Consider the following 21,735-nt stretch of genomic DNA (forward strand, 5'->3'; position numbering starts at 1 on the left):
TAAGATTGTTCCCCTTTGCCTAGTGCCTTGATTTTGATGGTGATCCTAGAGGGGACAAAACTTCTCATGTGGTGCTATTTTCCCTTTTCTCTCCTGCCTTCCATCCCCATCCTGTCCTCACCTTTCTGACCCCTTGTTCTGTTTCTTCCATCATTCTGCCTCCACCTTGATTTGAATGGTTGCCTCTGACCCAGTCCAAGCTATCCAGACCTTCCTCACCTCCATCCCACTCCCTTCAGCAGGGCTGCTTTGTGAATCTCTCAGGGATGACCACCCCCAAGGTTCTGTATCCCTAAGGGAATTGGAATCCTCTTGTGGGGAAATGGGTTAAGAATAAGAGCATCTCCTGACCCCAAGAGAATGGGGAGAAAGTTCATCAAAAAGAAGGGGAGGACACAGAGGACCCAGCTAGACCAGTGATTCTGGTGCTGGGGAGAAGCCCAATGTCTCTAAATCTCTCTGCAAATTATCTTTTAGGGAGTGGGAAGTGCAGCTATTAGAAAGGCTCTTCTGCTTTCTAATTATCATTTGGGACCACTCCCCAAATGACACCAAGTGAGAGAGAGCCAGGCCCTAACCTCTACAACCAGTGAAGGTTCCATCCCCATCTCCTTCCCAACCTCCAGTTCCTTGCACCCTCCAGAGAGCCACAGAGAGAATGCCCTGGGTCCCCCTCCTTCTCTAGGGAAAAAATTAAGGAGGCAGTCCTCCAGCCCCCACCTCCAGAAAACCAGTTCATTTAATTAATCAGTTCCCTCTGAGCTTCCTTGATTCCAGCCAGGCTTTTCCCAGGACTCACAGCATTACAAACTCAGGATAAGACCGAAGGAGAACCGTTTTATGGAGGGGAAATGCACATTCGAAAGAACAACCTCAGCGCCAATGAGTCAAACACCTGCATCTAGATGCGTCTCACTTGTCATTGGGCTTCTCCCCCGCCGCCCCCATCATTCTCTCTCTCTCTCTCTCACACACACACACGCTGCCCCCTCCCCCACTTTCCACCAGACCGCTAAGCAGCTTTAAACATGGTCAGTAAGGAGGAAAATGGGGGGTGGGGGCGCGGTGAGAACAGAACCACTACAGGAATATACAAAGTTATTCGTTTCCGCAGAAAAGGACTCTTACCTGTTAGCCAGAAGAGAGAAATCCACCTCAGCAAGACCCTGTCCATCTTCCCCAACTTCCCATCCGAATTACGGAGTGAGGAAAGTGGGAAACGGCTGGAGCAGAAGGATTGCTGTCACCCCGCGGCAGCGGGCGGCGGCGGAGCGGCGGACACCAGGCGTCCCCGGGCGCAGCGCCCGCCGGGCCGGCCGCGCAGGCGGGGCCGGGGGCTGTATCGCGCCGCCGGCGGAGCGCGCGCTGCCGCAGGCTTCCGGGGTCCGCGCGGCGCTCGGCGGCGCATCCGCACGCCCAGGCAGCGCGGCGCGGGGCTAGCGTCTCCCCGCCGCAGAGCCCGCCGCGCGGGGGAGCTCGGCCGCCGCAACGCCTCCCGCGCCTCCGCCCCGCCGCCCGCTGCCCCGACTGCCAAAGTTTCTCTGTCACGTGCTGGCCCCCGGCGGCCCAGAGGTCAGCGTGGAGTGATTGAGGCCACGCAGGGAGAAGGGGCCGCTGGGCTGCAGGCAGCGAGAGGCGCCGGGGAGGCCGCCCCGCGGGCCGCGCCGAGCTGGGAGCGACCATCGCGGCTTCTCCCAGGGACGCCCGCGCTCGGGAACCCCGGCGAGAACGCGGGCTGGGGACTCGAGCAGTGGCTGCAGGCTGCCACAGCCAACCTGAACCGGGAGAGAGCGACAGCGGCGAGGGTGGGGGACGGCGGGGACTTGGCGTAACTTCTTACGGGACTTAACTAGCAAGTCCTCTAGGCTAGAATGTTCGTTTCTGCGGTACCGCCGCCCCTCCGTCTGGTTTCCTTTTTGACAGTGCAAGGAACCAGGCAGGAGGCTCCGCAGAATTGAAAAAGGTAGGCGGGAATCTCGCGTCATTACTTTTTCCTGTTAAAATATGAGGTAGAATAAGGGCATCCGGCCCTTTAACAGAAAATATGTAAAACCAGAATGAGATAAATGATTATAACGGCTTAAATCCATCCAACACTTTATAGATTCCAGCACGCATTCACATGGATTATTCCTATTTGTCAGACGGATTTGTCTTGTGTCTCAAAATGTAATGCGTTGAGAGAGAACTGAGAAATGTATGATTTTCTTAAGAAATATATATATGAAGCCTCTACTAGGTGTAAGAACTAAGGTTACAAAGTGGAACGAGATAGACTTCCTGCCCTTAGGAGCCTCATCTTGGGTCCAGGAAAGGGAGGAAGGTCAGATCATTAAAGACATGATACTTATTCGTAGTAAAACGGGGCAAGTGCAGTAATGGAGACATAGAGAAAGTGCCTTGGGAACATAGAGTAAGGAGTAAGTCGTGGGTAGGGTGGGGGCACCACGATAAAGGAGAGGTAATATCTGAGTTGGCATTTGCAGAAAGCACAAGATTTGAGCCATTCAAGGATCCCTGGTGGAAAGGGGGCAGGCGAGGGCATTCTGGGTAGAGGAAAGAGACATAGCAGAAAGGTCTCAGGTAGCATCTGAAAACAGAGTGGTGCCAGGCTGGAGGGGAGTTCCTGGAGCAGGCAGACTCCACACCTGAGAGTGAATGTGTATGCAGACAGGGAGGATATGTATGTGAACATGTGAGAAATGGTAAGAGTAAACCCTGGACAGCTGTCTTTTATGGCTGCCTGACATCTCAATTCCTTCTTATTCTGAGGAATTCCAACTGCAGAAGCCAGAAAGTCTAGAGCCACCTTCCTGACCATCCCAGCTGGAGTGCAGGCCAGGGCCCCTGGCATAGCCAGGCTGACCTCTCCCTCAGAGCTTTTTGATTCTGGAGCAAGTGGTGGATATAAGGAACAAGGACAGTGGAGAATTGATTTTGTCACTGAGGCAGCAGCAGCAGCATCCAGTGTACACGATCAGCTGTGGCAGAGGTCAAGCCACCAGGATGCTCCAAGGTGTGATTTTTGCCTGTGGTCTTGCAGGCTCTCTGGGGTCTAGCCTCTCTTCTACACTTGGCTCTTCACTTCCCCGGCAATTCTTTGAGCCACCCAATATCCTTTCATAAACTCTTTCTTTGCTTATTTTGGCCAGGATGATTTTTCATGCTATGTACTGCATGAGAGAAATTTGAGGACTATTTCCTTTCATAGACAGAAAAATAAAAATATAGGAGGTACCTAACATTTGTGAGTTTCCTATTAGGTTCTAGGCAGAGTTCTACATGTTTTACAAGCCTTCTCATTTAACCCTAAACAGGGAACTTAGGCCCAGAGCATTTAACTAACTTCTCTAAGATCAGGTTACTAGTAAGTGGCAGAGCTAAGATTTGAATCTGACTCTAAAGCATATACTGTTTGCACCATAAAAAGAACATCTACACCAGAAGATTGAGGTGTATTTATACCTCATAATAATACCTTATGTTTGTATTATGCTCTGCCATTTACTGCATGTATGTGTGTGTGCCACACAGTGCACAAAAGAGCTTGAATAGGTTTATTATCTAAGCGCACATAACAGTGGCATTTTGGCCAGGTGCAGTGGCTCACACCTGTAATCTCAGCACTTGGGGAAGCTGAGGTGGGCAGCTCACTTGAGCTCAGGAGTTTGACCAGCCTGAGTAACATGGTGAAACCCCATCTCTACAAAAAATACAAAAATTAGCCAGGCATGGTTGTGCATACCTGTAGTCCCAGCTACTCTGGAGGCTGAGGTGGGAGGACCACTTGAACCTGCGAGGGTGAGGCTGCAGTGAGCTGTGACCACGCTACTGGACTCCAGCCTGGGTGAAAGAGTGAGACCCTGTCTCAAAAAATAATGGCATTTTATGCAAAACTTGGACATATGAGCAAGTTTATACATGTGAAAAATGGGAGATGGACTGAGTGAAGGGAGCCTGGATGTGTATATGAAGTGGAACGTGAATGCCCACAGAAATGAACTCATGTCTGCTCAGAGGAGGTATCTATGTGTAGTTGAACAAGAAATCAGGAGACTTGAAGAAACACTTGTGCCACAATGAATCATAGAATGCAGTTGCCTTGTCCATCATCCCAGAAATGTGTTTTCCATGTAGTGCCCTGCATGTCTGCTTTATAGCCAGAGTTACACATGGTATATCCTGAATCTTCCTGAGTGAGTGGGGCCCAGGCCATCCTGAAGGGGATGCTAAACTGGAGTGAATCACAGTGTGTGCCCCTCCATCACCTTGCACATGATATTACCAAGGTGATGAAGGGTTAATATAAATGTTGTAGTATATGTAATGATTCAATACATATAGCCTAAGGGATGGAGGTGAAAAGAGGATGGGAAAATGGTGTTATTTTTCCATATTGGTGGTGGTTGATGGGATATGGCACCCAGAGTCCCAATGTGGTTTCTGAACTTCCAGTATCAGGATCATATTACTGTGTTTGTTTAAACACAGATTCCCAGGCTCTACTAGAAATAATGAGCTCAGAAACTCCAGGTGGAGCCCATAAATCTGCGGTTTAACCACTTCCCCCAGGTGCTTCCAATGCACATTAATGTTTAAGAAGCAATACCTCTTTTTGTTCTCCTGGGAAGCTGTTGAGCTGATGTTTTCTACTGCACCTTGGATCTAGTTAAGCTCCAGTTGTCCATTCATTCTGAACTAATAGGACAGGACCCCAAATAGAGAGATTGATTCATCACAGCCAAGGAAAGGGTCTGGATCTGCAATACTTCAAACTTTCTACTGCAATGAGACAAACATGGCAGAACAAGGACCTGTATGGGACCAGAATAAGATTCCCAGGAAGCCACAGCTGGGATTGTATGTGGTGGGGGAACTAACAGGCTGCTTCAGCAAAGCTCTACACTATAGAACAGAATTAGGACACAGAGAAAAGAGAAGTGAACCACCGCAAGGAGACATGCTGGTAGCTGGTAGCAACCACATAGTTATAAATATAATGTAGCTGAATCCTCTTTAAAACATGATTTCATTGCAGACACACAGGCATGCATGCACATGAATACTGCTTAACGTGAGTCTGTTTAAAGCACACAGATAAAATCCTATTTCTACTTCTCCTCTCTGATCCTACATTCCAAGAGGGATATATGAAGTATGACTCTGAAACAGATACCATTTTTCTCATGTAAGTTTGGTCCATCTTTTTTTTCTCCTGCTACCTTTTGGGTTTGTTATCTTTCCCATCCTCCATACCTTCAAAACCACCCTCAATGAATTATAAGTTAAAAAAACTAAATTAAACCAAGGAACTAAAAAAACTGGAACTAAAAAAACCAAGGAACTAAAAAGACTGGAGACTCTAGGCACCCTATACTGAAAACCAAAAACATTTTCAATCTTGAAGTCCTTTCATGTTGAGGAATAAATTGTTTCATTAAGAAAATGCTTTAAAGAAAGGAAATGCAAATATACAAATGCATTATGCCAAAAAAAAAAAGAAAAAAATCTGAACTGGCAAGAACAGTGTACAGTAGACACTATGCTATCTAGAAATTTAAAAAGGTAAAAGGTTGGGAGAATGTGTTGAAAATTCCATGTACTTCCAGCAGATTTAATCCAAGAACCTGCAATCTCAGGCTTCAAATCCAACTGCAGTGGTGCTGGGTGCTGAATTAGGTGATGCTTTGTGTGCCTCATCCAAAGGCTAGATCCTGCTCAACAGTGGGGGCAGCCCTTGCCTGAATTAGCTCTCTACCAATGCATTCCCTAAAAAGGTCCATCTAAGGATAATGTGCAGGAAAAAAAAAAAACATAAAAGTATATTCAGAGCTTGCTATCAAATATGAAAACATACATTTAAAAGGGACAAAGGAAACAAATGAGTAACAATGGTTACCTCTGGGAAGATCATCATTCATTTGTATTTTTTCTTTATAATTTTCTTTCTTTCTTTTAGAGACAGGGTCTGACTCTGTGTCACCCAGACTGGACTGCAATGGTGCTATCATAGCTCACTGCAACCTTAAACTACCAGGCTCAATGCTGTCCTCCGGCCTCAGCTTCCCAAGTAGCTGGGACTGCAAGTGCATGCCACCATGCCCAGCTAATTTTTTATATATATATATATTTTTTAGAGACTGCATCTTGCTATGTTGCCCAGTCTGGTCTCAAACTCCTGGGCTCAAGCAATCCTCCCACCTCAGCCTCCCAAAGTGCTGGGATTACAAGTTTGAGCCACTATGCCCAGCCTACAACTTTCTATACCCTCTAATATTTCTATAATATAGGAAAAGGTGCTGGACAAAAGCTGTGCCCATGCCAACATTTACTCATTGTAAATTTGTCCTCCAGTCTCTAGGACATCCCTGCAGAAAGGAGAGAAGAAGAAGGAGTGACAGGGGTTTTGTCAGGCCTGTATCTTCAGCCAGATACAAAGCCCCTAGATGTACACCTGTCCTCATTATGTCTCAATCGTGAGCAGTTAATCAAGTTAATTATAAGCAGTTGAGCCCTGGGAGCTTTTACTGACAGTACAACCTATAATTTCTTTGTGAGTTACAGAGCCAGAGATGAAGGTTACTGCTCTTTTAGGAGCCCTGTCTCCAGTGTTTGCTTTTGTTTCTGTTTTTATTTCATTGTTAGCATCCTTTGGAGACCAGAACAGCATTGACAGCCCCCCAGATGAGCAGCAGAGCAATTCTTATACTAGTAGTCAAGCAGCTTCCTACAGCCCAAAGGTTATAGAAAGAAAGGGTAACTGACTGCCTATAGTTTACAAGATGAAGCTGCCTTTCACTCTGGGTCTTGGTGATTTAGCCAGAAGACTGCTTCTCGGAGCCTAGCCCTATGCATTCTTCTAAAGGCCTTCTTCCTGGCACAGGTCAAAGACAGAACCTGAGAGAGGGAAATGAGCCAGAACAAATATGTCATCCGATGACCTCACCCCCAGAAAATGGGCAGGGAAGAGAGCTAGAATGAGAAGGCCAGAACATCGAGCACCATGAAAAGAAACTGCTCAAGCAAGAGAAGTGGCATGTGGGCTTTAAAGACCAGGGTTAGAAAACAGCAGCCTTGACCTTCGTGTTGAAGTAGCGGGGTGAGGATCTCTCATAGAAGTGTTAATTCTGTACTCCTTCCCCAATTCTGAGTAGGTGCCTTTTACATAGAGATGATCAATGTGTACTTGTCTAATTAATTACAAACTGCCCCCAGTGTATTCATCTTCCCTTTTCCTCATCTCTCCTTTTCTCTTCCCTGAATTCATTCATTTATTCCACACACATTTATTGAATACTTACTATATTCTAGACACTATGCTATCTAGAAATTAAAAACTAATACAAATTCAAAGATGAATGAATCGCAGCCCCTTATGTCAAAGAGCTTACATTTGAGTTGTCTCCATGTGTGTAGAGAGGGAGGGAGGGAGGCAAATATGTGGTCTTTAAGTATGATGGTGTGACAGGGCCTGTATTAGGACATGTACCAAATATGGTAGGAAATTTAAGTGGGGGAGGGTCAATTATTTATCAGTAGTCCTGGTCAGAGACATCTTCATGAAAAGGTGACCCCTGAGCTAAGCTTGAAACATCATCTGGACAGAATTTCTAGGGGCAGAAAGGGAGCAGGAGGTAGCACAGATGCACAAGCAACAGGCAGAAGTGAGAACAGGAACTGCTGCCCAGAGCATGGGTTTACAAAGGGCAGAGTCAGCAATAAGGCTGGAAAGGTAGGCTGAGGTTGAACCAAGGGAAACCAAGCTACCAGATCTGGATGTAATTCCACAGGCAATGTACCATCCATGAGAATTTCTAAGTAGAACAAGATCAGACCTGTTTCTCAGCAAAGTTATTCTGGCCACAGGGTGTAGGATGAATTGATGGAGACAGAGACAACAGATTGAGGTCTCTTCCATGGGAGAGATTACAAGAGCTCAAGAAGTAACAAGCACCTAAAAAGGGGCAGCACGAAGAGAATGCTAACACCAATTGAGAAAGACATTGCAAGGAGTCACAAGAGGTAGAATTCACATGTATATTGCAAGCAGGAGGAATCAACCGGACATCACGTTGAGTTACTAAAGAATCTGAGCACATTCAAACAATGTCTACATGGTACTCAGAAATTTCTCTCTTAACTTTGGCAAAGCATCAGGTAGTAAACAACCTTGAATATCTAAGATAAACAGATTGGAATGAGTGTTAAGCTGGGATCTCATAGATATCAAAGCCACTCAAAGGCTGTGTGGCATGCGGAAGTCACCTTACCACTCTAAGTCTCAATTTCCTTTTCTGCAATATGGGGATAATCATGGAATCTATTTCACAGGGTTGTTGTGAAGGGGAGATAAGATAACCCTTGTGGAGTGTTTAGCAGAAAGCCGGATGTAGCTTACAATGAATGTCACCAATTATTACTACTATTATTATTATTAGCACAGGAGGGAAGATGCACACTGAATAATGTTGAGCCTTCACTTAAACTACCATCAGGAAAAAACTCAGCCACATTTTCCACGAACACTTGTGGTGCTCTTCAGTGGTTTGCATAACACGTACTTGGTTGAAAATCACACCTCATACTTAATTTTAAAAAAAAGTAATAGTCATCCAAATCTCCAATGGTTTCCCCCAATTTAGACAAAATCTAAAGTCCTTATGGTGGCCCTATAAATCCTATATGATATGGCCCTAGCTCCCTCGCTAATATTCTCTCTACTTTCCCCCTCACTCACTTTACTCCAGCCGTGTGACTTACTTTGCTATTCCTCAAACATACCTGATGTGCTCCCACCTCAGAGCCTTTGCACTTGCTATTCTTTCTACCTGGAATGCTCTTCTCCAGATATCTTCATGGTTTACTTGCTCTCTTCCTTCTAGTCTTTGCTCAAATTTCATTTCTTCATATAGGGCCTTTACTAACCACCCTAAAACTGTACCCTCTATCTGTTGCTATTCCCATATCTTACATTATTTTTCTTCATTGGACTTATTGTCCAAAAAGATGTTCTGACATCTTGTTATATAGGTAATAGTTTATTTCTTTATTACCTGTTTTTTTCCACTATAAGCTTTGTTCTATTCAACCTATTCTTGTGCTTAAAATAGAGGCTGGTATTCAGTGGATTCTGAATAAATACCTATTGAATAAATGAACCACTTGCTACTGAAATCACTCGCCTTTCTTGGTTTTCCTGCCTTTCTTCCTACTTTTTCACATATTCTTCTCAGTCATCTTTACTGGGTCTTCCTTCTCTGGCTTCTAAATGCTAGTTTTCCTCAGGACTCCATCCTGGATCCTTTTTTTCTCTCTCTTCACTCTCTCTTTAGATGATCTCATCTAGTTCATGAATTTAAATACCATCTTTATGTGGCTTACTTCTGAATTCTTTCTCAAGCCCAGAACTCCAGACTTACAAGGTCAATTGCCTATTTGACATCTCCACTTGAATATATAGTAGGCATCTCAAAATGAACATGTCCATAATAGAACTCTTGATCCACCCCCTCCACATATTTCAACCCAAACCTGCCACCCTTTAGAATTTCTGAATAGAAAAAAAATCAGTCTGGTTGGAAAGTGGGGAAAGCTGTTCTGTTTATGTAGTACTTACGTAAAATAGAAAAAAATAAATTTTATCAAAGAAGGAGAGGAGCAGTGGCTCACACCTGTAATCCCAGCACTTTGGGAGGCTGAGGCAGGCAGATCACTTGAACCCAGAAGTTTGAGGACAGTCTGGGCAACATGGCAAAACCCCATCTCTACACAAAATACAAAAATTATCTGGGCATGGTGGCACACACCTGTATTCCCAGCTACTCAGGAGGCTGAGGTGGGAGGATCACTTGAGCCCATGGGACTTAGGCTGCAGTTAGCTGTGATTGTGCCACTGCACTGGAACCTGGTTGACAGAATGAGATCCTGTCTCAAAAAAAAAAAAAAAAGGACCTGTGAGGAGAGGAGCAGATAATAGAAATTATCGGGAGCTTTGGACCTTGGACCCTTCTTGGCATTAGCACCGTCTCCCTCTGCCCCAAAGTCCTCTCTATCTTAGTAAAAGCACTAAGTGCCAGTGGGATACTCAAGCCAAAATCCTAGGACTCCTCCTTTTTTCTTACTCCTACAACCAATCCATTAGCTAGTTCTATTTTTCCCAAAATACAATTTGAGCCCAGCCTTTCTTTTCTGTTGAGGTTGCCATCATCGCTCACATGGACTCTTGAAGGAGCCTCCTAACTGGTCTCACCATGCCCATTCTTAACACTTTGAACCCCTTCTCCAAATAGAAAACATGACATGTTTTTTAAAAACCCTTAGATAGAGTAGATCTCAAGTGTTCTCACCACAAAAAAGTATAAGTATGTGAAGTATTGCATACGTTAATTCATTCAATTTAGCCATTCCACAACATATACATATTTCAAAATATGTTGTACACAATATATACTATTTGTATCTGTCAATTAAAAATAAATAAATAAATATAAAATAGCCCCCCTAAATGAACACCAATTGTACTTAGAGCAATATTTGAACCCCTTACAATGGTCATGGTCAAGCCCAGATCCCTGTTGATCACTCCAACCTCGGCAGGCACCATTCTTCACCTGACTAGATACAGTACAGCAACACTAACTAGTCTTCCATCTGTTCTGAAGACACACCCAATTCTTTATCACCTGAGGCTTTTACACATACTGTTCCCTCTGTCTAGAACTGTGTTCTTTCAATTCTTCACATGACTAACTCTATTCCTTCCATCCTTTCTCATAAAAGTCACCTGCTCCCCAGAGAGGTTTGCCCTGATCACCCATCTAAAAATTGGGTAGTTAAATCTAAATATGGTTTAAAAAATGTTAAAATATGAAAAAGCCATCTTGCCCAAGGTGGAGTAACAAGAAATGAATGTATCCAGTAGCTTGAAACAAAACTGCAATTACTTTTGCACCAACCTAATAAAAAAACTGTTCAAAATATATGAAACAATGTTTCCAGACACTAGACATTGGGGAGTAGTGATGAGTAACCCCTGAAAGAACAGCAGCAAACAAGGTGAGCTCTGTGATTGTCACAGGTAGCTGCCTGGAGAGAGTATCGGAATGCAGTATCAAAATGGGTTACCTAGGCAGAGCCCAGTGGAGTCTCCTTGAGTTGAGGAGATGGAGTTGGGTATCCAGGTGCGCCATAGTGGGTAGAGTTTGCAGGGCAGACTACCAGAAACAAGGGAACAGCAAAATGACAAAAAAAAAAAAAAAAAAGGCTCTGGAGATGTGGTAAGGATCTCACTTGAAGCCTGAGCTGAATACTGATCAGTGCATGTGTGGGAAGAAACTACACAAAGCCAAAGAAAGAACAACCTGAAAGGATTACAAGTAACCATCCTTGGAATTCACATAGGACTAGAAATAGTTTGTATTCCCATCAGCCAAAGTGGAATTTCGCTCCAAATTTTATAGAATATCAAGTACAGTACTCAGAAAGATGTTATATCAGTAGAGGAGAAAATTAGCCTTAAAGATTGCTCTAATCTCAAATAACAAAGCAGAAAAGCAAGCCTAAAAAGAGTGAAAAACAGCCTCAAACTGTTTCCAAGTAACAGAACTGTGTCCCACAACAAAGCCCAATAATGTTTATAAGAATATAGAAATATGCAGCATTAAACAGGGTAAAATTTACAATGACCAGTATCCAATCAAATATTACCAAGCATACAAAAGAAGCAGGACAACATAACCCATAAGAAAAATGAATCAGTAGAAACAGACCCAGAAATGAAACAGATAATACAATGAGTAGATAAGAATTAATGGTTATTATAATTATATTACATGTTGCAACTATATTCCATGTTAAATAATGTAACATGAAGGATAGACTACATTAAGTAGAGATATGCTTAAAGGTTTTTAGATTTTTAAAAAGACCCAATCAACTTCTAGAGATGAAAATAAATAATCTGATATGAAAAATACACTGGATGGGATTAATGCAGATTAGATATTACAGAAGAAAGTATTAGTAAACACAAAGACACCACTGGACACTGCAAAATGAAACAGAAAAAAGACTGAAGGAAAAAATGAACAGAACATGAGTAAACCGTGGGCAACTTCAAGCAGCTTAAAGGAGTAGTGAGGAAACTTTAGGGGATAGATATGTTCATTATCTTGATGGCAGTGATGGTTTCACAGGTGTACACATAAGTTTAAACTCAATAAATTGTACACTTTAGATATATTGTGTTTATTATACTTCAATCATATCTAAATGTTGTTATAAAAAAAAAAAGCAATGTGAAATTAAAATCCCAGATGATACCAAGGTGGGAAACAGAATTGGGATGGTGGTGCATGGAGTGGGAAGAAGTAATAATTTTCTAAGCTTTTTGTCTATTTGGGAAGAGGGAATGTGAATACCTATTAGCTGTAAAAGTTGTGATAAAAATGTAAGTTTTAACACAAGTGCACTAAAATTTATGGGTAACAACAGAATGAAGAAAGAGAATGTATAACTTTAAAACCAGTGGAAGAGAAAGTACAGCAAAAAATACTTATCAATCCAGCTAACGCAGAGAAGGGAAAAATTAGAAATATAATAAACAGGCAAGAAAATGAATTGAACAAAGCTTTTTATTCAAGAAACTAAAAAAAGAAACATAAAACAGCCTGAAGTAGAAAGAAGGAATTAATAAACTTAAGGCAGAAATGTGTGGAAAGGGAAAGAAAAACTGTAAAGTGGATCAATAAAACCAAAAGTGTTTTTTAAAAGATCAACAAAATAAACAAAATTTGATAAGTACTAAGGGAAAAAACCCAAAAAACATAAATAATATTAGGAATGAAAAGGAAGGGGACGTGTGTGTGTGTGTGTGTTTAAAATTACAATCATCTGTTACATTTGTTTTTATGCCAATGTTTTTTAAAGTCAACTTTACTGACTTTAAAATGAAATGCACATATTTTAAGTCCGTAGTTTGATGAATTTTGACAAATAGATACTACTAATAGCCACCAACACCACAATTAAGGTAGAGAACATTTCTGACAACCCAGAAGGTTCCCTGTGTCAGTTCTCAATCTCCTCTCCCCACCTCCTGATTCCAGGTAACTGCTGATCTGATTTTTATAACTACAGTTTTACCTTTTCTCAAGTTTTGTATATATTGAATCACATCCTCTGTATACTTTTATGTATGCCTTCTTTCACTCAACAAAATTTCAAGATTCATCCATGTCGAATATCAGTAGTTCATTCCTTGTCATTCTTGAGTAGTAGTCTACTATATGAATGTGCCACAATTTATCAGTTCACCTGTTGATGAACATTTGGGTTGTCCAGCTTGGAGCTCTTATGAATAGTGCTACTGTCAAAATTCATCTACAAGGCTTTGTGCACATGTATTTTCATTTTTCTAGAAGAATGGAATTGCTGGGTCCTATGATAAGTATAAGAAACTGTCAAGTAGTTGTCCCAACAATAACGTATGAAAGTTCCAGCTGCTTCAGATCCTTGCTATATTTTATACCAATACACTAGAAAAATCTAAATGAGATAGACACTTTTTCTAGGAAAATATAATTACAAAAATTAGGTGAGGAAAACTAAGAAAACTGAGAAGACTAATAACCATACAAAAGATATTGAAATGGTAGTTAAAGGTTGACTCACCCACCAAAGATATGAAAGACCAGACAGTTTTACTAATATGCTCTACCAACCTGTCAAGGAATAGATAATTCCCATCTCTTATTCAATCTGAACACAACCCTGATAACAATATTTGGTAAAGAAAATACCACAAAATCTATACAGTTCAATATTACTATAATCAAGGAAGTCAAAATTCTATATTATGTTTTTTAAAAAATAAGCAAAGCCTCATGATCAACAATAGTTTATACTAGGAATGGTAGGATGCATCAACATTAGAAAAATCTAGCAATATTCTTTATGTTAACAAATTAGCCCGGGTTCAGTGGTTTATGCCTGTGATCCCAGCACTCTGGGAGGCCTAGGCAGGCAGATCACTTAAGCCCGGAAGTTTAAGACCAGTCTGGGCAACATAGGGAGACCTCATCTCCACAAAAAACAGAAAAATCACCAGGGCCTGGTGGTGTGCACCTGTAGCCCCAACTACTCGGGAGGCTGAGATGGGAGGTCCTGTTTGAGCCCGGGAGGTCTAGGCAGCAGTGAGCTGAGATCATGCCACTGCACACCAGCCTGGGTGACAGGCTGAGGCCCTGTCTACAAAAAAAAAAAAAAATTAAGAGATAAAACCGTGTGATTACCTGAAAAGATCCAGAAATTTATCAAATTTTCAACTGCCATTCTTCATTTTAAAACATATACATACCCCATATATACACACACTTAGAAAGCTGACCCGAGAAAGGAATTTTCTCTGGGAAACAGAATTAGAAAACCAAGAGAACCAATTAGCACGATTTAAACTAATATAAGAGATCAGTACTGTGACTAAATACACAGGACTAACACTAAAATCAATACCTTCTCTAGACATCAGCAGTAACCAATAAGAAATATAATTTTTTAAAAGAAATTTTTCACAAAATCTCAAAATATTGTCACTTGGGAATAAAACTGACAAAAAGAAACAGTTTTATGAGGAAATTTATAAAACTTTAAGGATATTTTAAATCTCAACCTCTTCCTCCGTGTTTCCTTCTCTTATTTTTTAATGTACTTTTAAAAAATTCGGTTTTGTTGGTTCACTGGTTTTTGTTACCCTCTCCCCTTATTCGATTGTAAACTTGAGAGCAAGGAAGACCTTATTTGTCCTGTTCCTCATGCTGCCCCCCTCAACACTTGTCACAGTGCTTGGCACAAAGCTAGCTGGCCCTTTGTACCTGTAAAACACGGAAACACCCTCAGCTCCTCTTTTTCTCTACCTACTTTGTCTCACATTACGCAATAATGTACAGCAATTGCTCCAGGCCTCCCACGTGACAATGCCTCCGCCTGCCTCGCACCCAGCCAATCAGAGCACTTGCCACCTGCGACCGCGCTCTCTCCCCACCTCACCTCCAAGGCGGCACGAGCCAGAATCTTCCAGTCTCAGGCTGTTTGTCCCCCTAGAGGGGCAATGCGACTGCGCGCCCCGTCCTGATTGGCCGAGAATTGCGGGCTGCGTGCGCAGGCGCCTACCTCGGTTACTTAGGGCGGGAGCCCGGCGAGGGCGCCGGTGCTTTGTGCTGTCTGAGGTGGGGAAGCCGGACCGCGCTGCCATGCCGAACCGCAAGGCCAGCCGGAATGCTTACTATTTCTTCGTGCAGGAGAAGATCCCCGAACTACGGCGACGAGGCCTGCCTGTGGCTCGCGTTGCTGATGCCATCCCCTACTGCTCCGCAGACTGGGCGGTAAGGCTGGAGCGGAGTGAGAGGGCTGGTCAGGGCAGTTGGGCAAGCCGGAGGGTGAGGCGGGAGGGCAGAAGGCCTCGAGGAGGTCGGGCGGCTTGGCCCTGCCAGAGGAAGAGGAAGGTCCTGGTTTGTGGCCCTGGGCAAACCGACACCAGAACCACCTCCCTGTAATGCCCCGGCATCTGCCTGCGGGCCCTAGAGCACTCGATCCTCATGGCGGTTTCTCTTCTTTGTCCCTTTAATCTCCAAAAGCTTCTGAGGGAGGAAGAAAAGGAGAAATACGCAGAAATGGCTCGAGAGTGGAGGGCCGCTCAGGGAAAGGACTCTGGGCCTTCAGAGAAGCAGGTAAAGTTAACAAGGGAAGAGCCGCCATCTGCCTGGCACATAGACGTATTCAGTAAAGGCTGGATGAGTGAATGAGTGAATGTCAAGGGTAGACTCCTTTGGGGGTTCGGTTAGTGCGAAGACGACGTTCTTCTTTTCCCCTGCTGTCAGAATGCCTGTTAAAAGAAACCAGCAGCCTCCACAACTAGGGCATGCACACATTGGTGTAATTTGGTGGTGAAAGACGTGGGGAATTCCTGTTAGGAAACCTGCGGACAATACACTTTGATCAGTAATGGGAGTGTAACATCTAGGGGTTGTACTGGATGACATCAAGGTGTCCCTTTCAATTCTTCTGTGATTAATGAGCCTTAGTGGGGGTGGGGGAGGCAGTGGGGGCTTAAAAGTAGTTTAGACCATTCTGTCTTTTTTTTCTTTAGCAAAAAATACCATTCTTTTAAAATGACATCTGAAACAAAGCCAGCTGCTGTGTTTAAAATATTGGAATAACAAGACTTGGATTAGTTGGTGTATGTGTGTATGTCTTACAAGAGTTGAATAGGCTGGGCACGGTGGCTCACGCCTGTAATCCCAGCACTTTGGGAAGCGGAGGAGGGCGGATCACTTGAGGTCAGGAATTTGAGACCAACCTGCCCAACATGGGGAAACCCCAACTCTACTAGAAATAAAAAATAAAGAAAGCTGGGCGTGGTGGCAGACATCTGTAGTCGCAGCTACTCAGGAGGCTGAGGTGGGAGAATCGCTTGAACCTGGGAGGTGGAGGTTGTAGTGAGTCGGAATTGCGCCCCTGCACTTCAGCCTGTGCGAAAGAGCAAAACTTTGTCTAAAACAAAAAAAGTTGAATGAAGTTTATTTGGGTAAATTTCTGTGTAGTAGAATGTTAAAGTACTAAATAAAATTTGTTTTCTTGTTGATTTGTATCAGGAAAGTGCAAGGTAATTATTGGTGTTACCCCACCCTTTGTTTTTTCCATTCTTCCATGGTAAAATTCCATTCTTAAACTGTCAACATTGGATTGAAATTCAAGAGATAGTTTTATTTTGTGGATTTATGAGTAGAAACTCAGTTGAGTTTGTACTTACACTTGCAAGCCTTATTCTTACAAGATATCTCTCCTCAAAACTTAAGCTATGGTGTATGTGTACCTCATGTGAGACTTGGAGACAACATAATCTGGTTTTGACTTTAAGTGAAAAACAAGCAACATTAGAGTACTTTGGGGCATAGTATGCTTTTGGCCACTGGCCTGACTCAGGATGATTACCTTGGATAATCAGTAGTGGGCAAAATGGCTTTCAGTAGTAGTGGCATTGGTTATTTACCACTCCTTTTCTGATTCAGAATATTTATATATTTGTTATTGTGCCTTTGGGTGTTGGTATTATTGACAGATATATTTATTCATTGGATACATTGACCTTGGTAATCTCTAGGCTGTTTTGAAGTTATTTGGCTAAATTTTAATATATGGTCTAAAGTGCCCAGCAAGAGTTTATGTGGCCAATCATTCTCTTCCTCTTTAGAAACCTGTTTTCACACCACTGAGGAAGCCAGGCATGCTTGTACCAAAGCAGAATGTTTCACCTCCAGATATGTCAACTTTGTCTTTAAAAGGTGATCAAGGTAGAGTAATCCTGAAATATTTTGCTTAGATAAATTTGAGTGCCCAAAACACTATATTTGTCAGTAAAAATGTTTTCTGTTCATTTTGATCCTCCATTTCAAAATAATTAACTACAAGTGTTAAATATTGTGGTACTGACATTATAAAAGATTAGGTAATTTGTTGAAATGAAACAGGAGAGAGTGGTTTTTTGTTTTTTTTTGTTTTTTTTTTAACAAAAATCTGGTCTCTGTTTCTACCACTCCATATGTTGATAAACATAGGTATTTTTTAGACTTGTTTATAATTGGACACTTAAATACACTTAAAAACAAAAGTAAACAGGTGGGATAAGGTTTTCAGATCTATTCTACAGTGTGATGACTACAGTTAATGTAATGTATGTTTCAAAATTGGTAAAAGCAAGTTTTACATATTCACACCACAAAAAGTGAGATGATGGATATGTTAATGACTTGATTTAATCATTCCGCGGTGTATACATGTATCAAAACAACATTGTACCTCATAAATATGTATATAATTATTATTTGTCAATTAAAAATAAAATATTTAAAAATCCTGGGTGGTGGAGGGGAGTTATAAAGATACAAATGAATTATGGAACTTGCCAAGAAGAGAACATAGTTAATAAGGGTCGTTGCTATTCCTTCTGTCTGGTTTTGTTGTGTTCTGTCTTTGTTGAACACTGATAAACTTTTAACAGTCTTAAATGTGACCAGTCTTGGTAAATAACACTTCACACATTCTCACATTCCTTTATTCTTTTAGAGGATTTATAGGTGGTCTTATATATATTGGTAAAAAGTGAAAAAAGAATGAACTAAATTGTTCATAGTTTTTATATTACAATCTTTCTACATTGATTCTGCTTAGCTTCGTTTCCCCAACCTTTACATTTGTTGAATATGGGTCACTGCTCTATGTCATTCCTGAGATTCAGGGCTTATCTATGGCCGAATTATGTAGAGCTGGCTGCAAGTTGGAATAATTTTGTTGCTTCATGCGAAGAGTGGTTACTTTAATCCTTGATAAGTGTAATTATAAAAATTTTGATTTCTTTATTCGGTACAGCTGATTAGTTTTCTCTTTTCCAGCTCATTTAGGAATATAGGAACAGAAAGAAAATTGTTCTGAAACATTTTTGTTTCCTTCAACTAAAGAGGCTTTTGTGGAAGAGGTAAATTTGAGACATTCATTTATTCATTTTATCTTACAATTTTTTTTTTAGCTCTCCTTGGAGGCATTTTTTATTTTTTGAACATTTTTAGCCATGGCGAGCTACCTCCTCATTGTGAACAGCGCTTCCTCCCTTGTGAAATTGGCTGTGTTAAGTATTCTCTCCAAGAAGGTATTATGGCAGATTTCCACAGTTTTATAAATCCTGGTAAGTAGATGCTAGATCTTAAAAGTGTATGTTTGTTTTTTTTTTAAATCTTGACTTTATTTGACAATAGTACTTTTTCTTACAAAGTCATATACAGCTGTGTTCTTAATGTAGCAAGACTTCATAATACTGAAAAACTGTTAGGAATTAGGTGTTGACACAGGGTTTTTTGGTTTAGGCTTTTAACCTCAAGTTACCATTAAAATCAGATGGATAGACTATCTGAACAATTCATAGCCTGCTATTCACTTACCTATGGCCTTACATCTTGGGATTTTCTAAAAGCTGTGTATGCCATGATCTTTTCTTTCTCTACCTCATCCTTCACAGCAGTGGTGACTAGCTTTTTAAGCTGCTATTGCTTTGTAGCCTTGAAGAAATTATTTAACCTCTCTGAATCTATTAGCTCATCCGTAACGTGGGGATAATACCTATTGGAGGGTTGTTCTAAGGAATAGATAAGAAATATGGAAATAGCCTATACTTAATCGGCTCTCAGATATTATCAGCATCTCTTCTTCCTACTGTTCCATCCCATTAAAAAGCAAGATAGGTATGAAGACATAGGATTTGATACCCCTGAAGGTAAGTAGGAAAAATGTATAGGGAGAAGAGACTGGGGACATGACTTCATTTTTAGTTTTGTCAATTATCAATTACTTTAAAATTAATTAGGACATCCCAGTACTTTCTCCTCCTCATTTTTAGATGACAGAAAAACTAATCATCTTACTCACACTTGTGAGTGTTGCTACTTAGGACAAGTCAAAGAGCTGCTTTTCCCTACATGGGTTGTAAATATTAAAAAGATCGAATTTGGGGACTGTTTTTCCTCTGAGAAACGCATATACACCTTGCCATATCAATGCCCTTATGACCCCCGGAGGCCCATTCATGGACGTGGAGCTAAGACTCTTTTGTCACATGCTTGCTTTATCTAGCATTTCTTTCTGTGTAAGGAGTAACTTACTTTTAAAAGTAACTTAGACAATATACCAAATTCTTCAACAGTTTTCATACCTTTGGTTGAAAATAAACCCTATAAAAGTTTAATCTTTTGTATTTTCATGTAATAAAAATTACCTTTCTGTGTTATAACTTGGTCATCCTGTAGAGTATTAACTGTAGCACTACTAGAGAACTTTCAGATTTCTGCTTCTCAACAAGATATTTTGTATTATAGGTGAAATTCCACGAGGATTTCGATTTCATTGTCAGGCTGCAAGTAAGTATAAAGGAATGGGGTATGATTTGTGACTTGAATGTATTCATACCTGGTTAGACTTATTCCTTTAACACACAAAATATAAAATGAGAGGAAAATAACTTTAGGTTATTGTTAGAGAATCTGCATAGATGTGATAGTCAGTGTCTGTGATCTTTAAATTTTTTATAGACTGATAGTATACTGTACCTTTTCTTTTCAGGGAATTGTTGTCTTGTTTTTTTCTGTGTATATCCTTTGACCTCAAGGTCAGCTGTTCTTAGTGGCCGGGTACTTAGGAATCCCTTTTAAGAGGTCTCAGATTATCTAGATTTAGGACCGTTTTCAGGGACGTCCATTTCAAATGTGTTTTAAAAGTTAATACTTCAAGAAGAGTTCTGAATTTTTTAGATGAGTAAAACAGTTTTCTAAGTATTTTGCAACCAAAGGGCATGACTGTATACCTAAGCCCTTGAACTTAAACCCTTTTTCTAGGAATTAGGTTTTAAGCAGTTTTCTGCTTAAATAGAATGAAAATCAGAATAGGTTTATTTTTAAATGTATATTAAAAGCGTCAGTGTATAGGGACCATTTAATAATTCCTGTCTGTAAGGTAATTTTTTTTCTTTTTTTTTGAGATGGAGCCTTGCTCTGTCACCAGGCTGGAGTAGAGTGGCGCGATCTCAGCTCACTGCAACCTCTGCCTCCTGGGTTCAAGCAGTTCTCCTGTCTCAGCCTCCTGAGTGGCTGGGACTACAGGCGCACGCCACTGTGCCCAGCTTATTTTTGTGTTTTTAGCAGAGACGGCGTTTCACGATGTTGGCCAGGATGGTCTCAATCTCCTGACCTTGTGATCTGCCCACATCAGCCTCCCAAAAGTGCTGGGATTACAGGCACTGAGCCGCCGCGCCCAGCCGGCAATTTTTTTTTTTTTAACTCAGAAATATGGACAGCTAGCCTGTAGAAGTGTTTGAAATTAAAAATAAGTTTTTCAAATCTGCCACAACAAGCAGCTATATTATAATACTTATAACTCTGTTGTTTATAAATGAACATATTTTGGACTTACATTTGGTTGTATATTTTGAATTCCTAATATGTACTAATTCATTATTTGTTTGACTGGAATCAGGGCTGTAGGCTATGGAATAAAAAATGTAAGGGAGGATTGTTTTAGTAGTTCCTTTTTTTTTTTTTTTTTTTTCTTTTGAGACAGAGCTTCGCTCTTGTTGCCCAGGCTGGAGTGTAATGGCACAATCTCGGCCTGCTGCAACCTCTGCCTCCTGGGTTCAAGCGATTCTCCTGCCTCAGCCTCCCGAGTAGCTGGGATTACAGACACGCACCACCACACCTGGCTAGTTTTGTATTTTTAGTAGACACGGGGTTTCTACATGTTGGTCAGGCTGGTCTTGAACTCCTGACCTCAGGTGATCCGCCCGCCTCGGGCTCTCAAAGTGCTGGGATTACAGGCGTGAGCCACTGTGCCTGGCAATAGTTCCTTCTTATATAGCTTTGACTGGAAAATAATTACAATATGGAAGAAAAATTCTGTACTTGCTTTGAAGTGTGAACATAGCTAATATCCCCAACTGTTACATCATCTGAGGTTATTGAACTAGATGGCAGTAAAAAAAATAAATAAATAAATAAATAAATAAATAAAATAAATGGAAACTTAGCCAATGAATTAATTTTCATGTTTTTGCTTAAACTCCGTTTCAGGTTTATTCATCTTTAATTAAATGCATTGGAATCCCTACTATGTGCCAGACATTCATTTCTGAGACTGTCACTG

General features: G+C 41.4%; 2 protein-coding genes across 5 annotated transcripts in view; one reads left to right on the forward strand and one right to left on the reverse strand.

The window, feature by feature from the left end:
• The window catches only part of LOC105492982 (immunoglobulin like domain containing receptor 2), a 75,171-nt gene extending 60,208 nt beyond the window's left edge, over positions 1 to 14,963 (reverse strand). Inside the window, exon 1 of one of the 3 annotated variants that reach the window (XM_011760376.3) lies at positions 14,917 to 14,963. The gene's annotated coding sequence lies outside the window, so the exon portion shown is untranslated. The other 2 variants (XM_011760372.3, XM_071074975.1) reach the window with 2 other exon arrangements.
• A 46-nt stretch (positions 14,964 to 15,009) lies between these two features.
• The window catches only part of LOC105492980 (maelstrom spermatogenic transposon silencer), a 33,278-nt gene continuing 26,552 nt past the window's right edge, over positions 15,010 to 21,735 (forward strand). The window contains exons 1-5 of one of the 2 annotated variants that reach the window (XM_011760371.2): positions 15,010 to 15,380; positions 15,633 to 15,725; positions 17,249 to 17,348; positions 18,581 to 18,736; positions 19,920 to 19,961. In XM_011760371.2, coding sequence (XP_011758673.2) covers positions 15,249 to 15,380; positions 15,633 to 15,725; positions 17,249 to 17,348; positions 18,581 to 18,736; positions 19,920 to 19,961 — 523 coding nt within the window. In that variant the 5' untranslated portion in view covers positions 15,010 to 15,248. The remainder of the gene's footprint in view (positions 15,381 to 15,632; positions 15,726 to 17,248; positions 17,349 to 18,580; positions 18,737 to 19,919; positions 19,962 to 21,735) is intronic. The other variant, XM_071075002.1, reaches the window with a different exon arrangement.

Source organism: Macaca nemestrina, chromosome 1 (genome assembly GCF_043159975.1).
Source record: "Macaca nemestrina isolate mMacNem1 chromosome 1, mMacNem.hap1, whole genome shotgun sequence".
Lineage (NCBI taxonomy): Eukaryota > Metazoa > Chordata > Mammalia > Primates > Cercopithecidae > Macaca > Macaca nemestrina.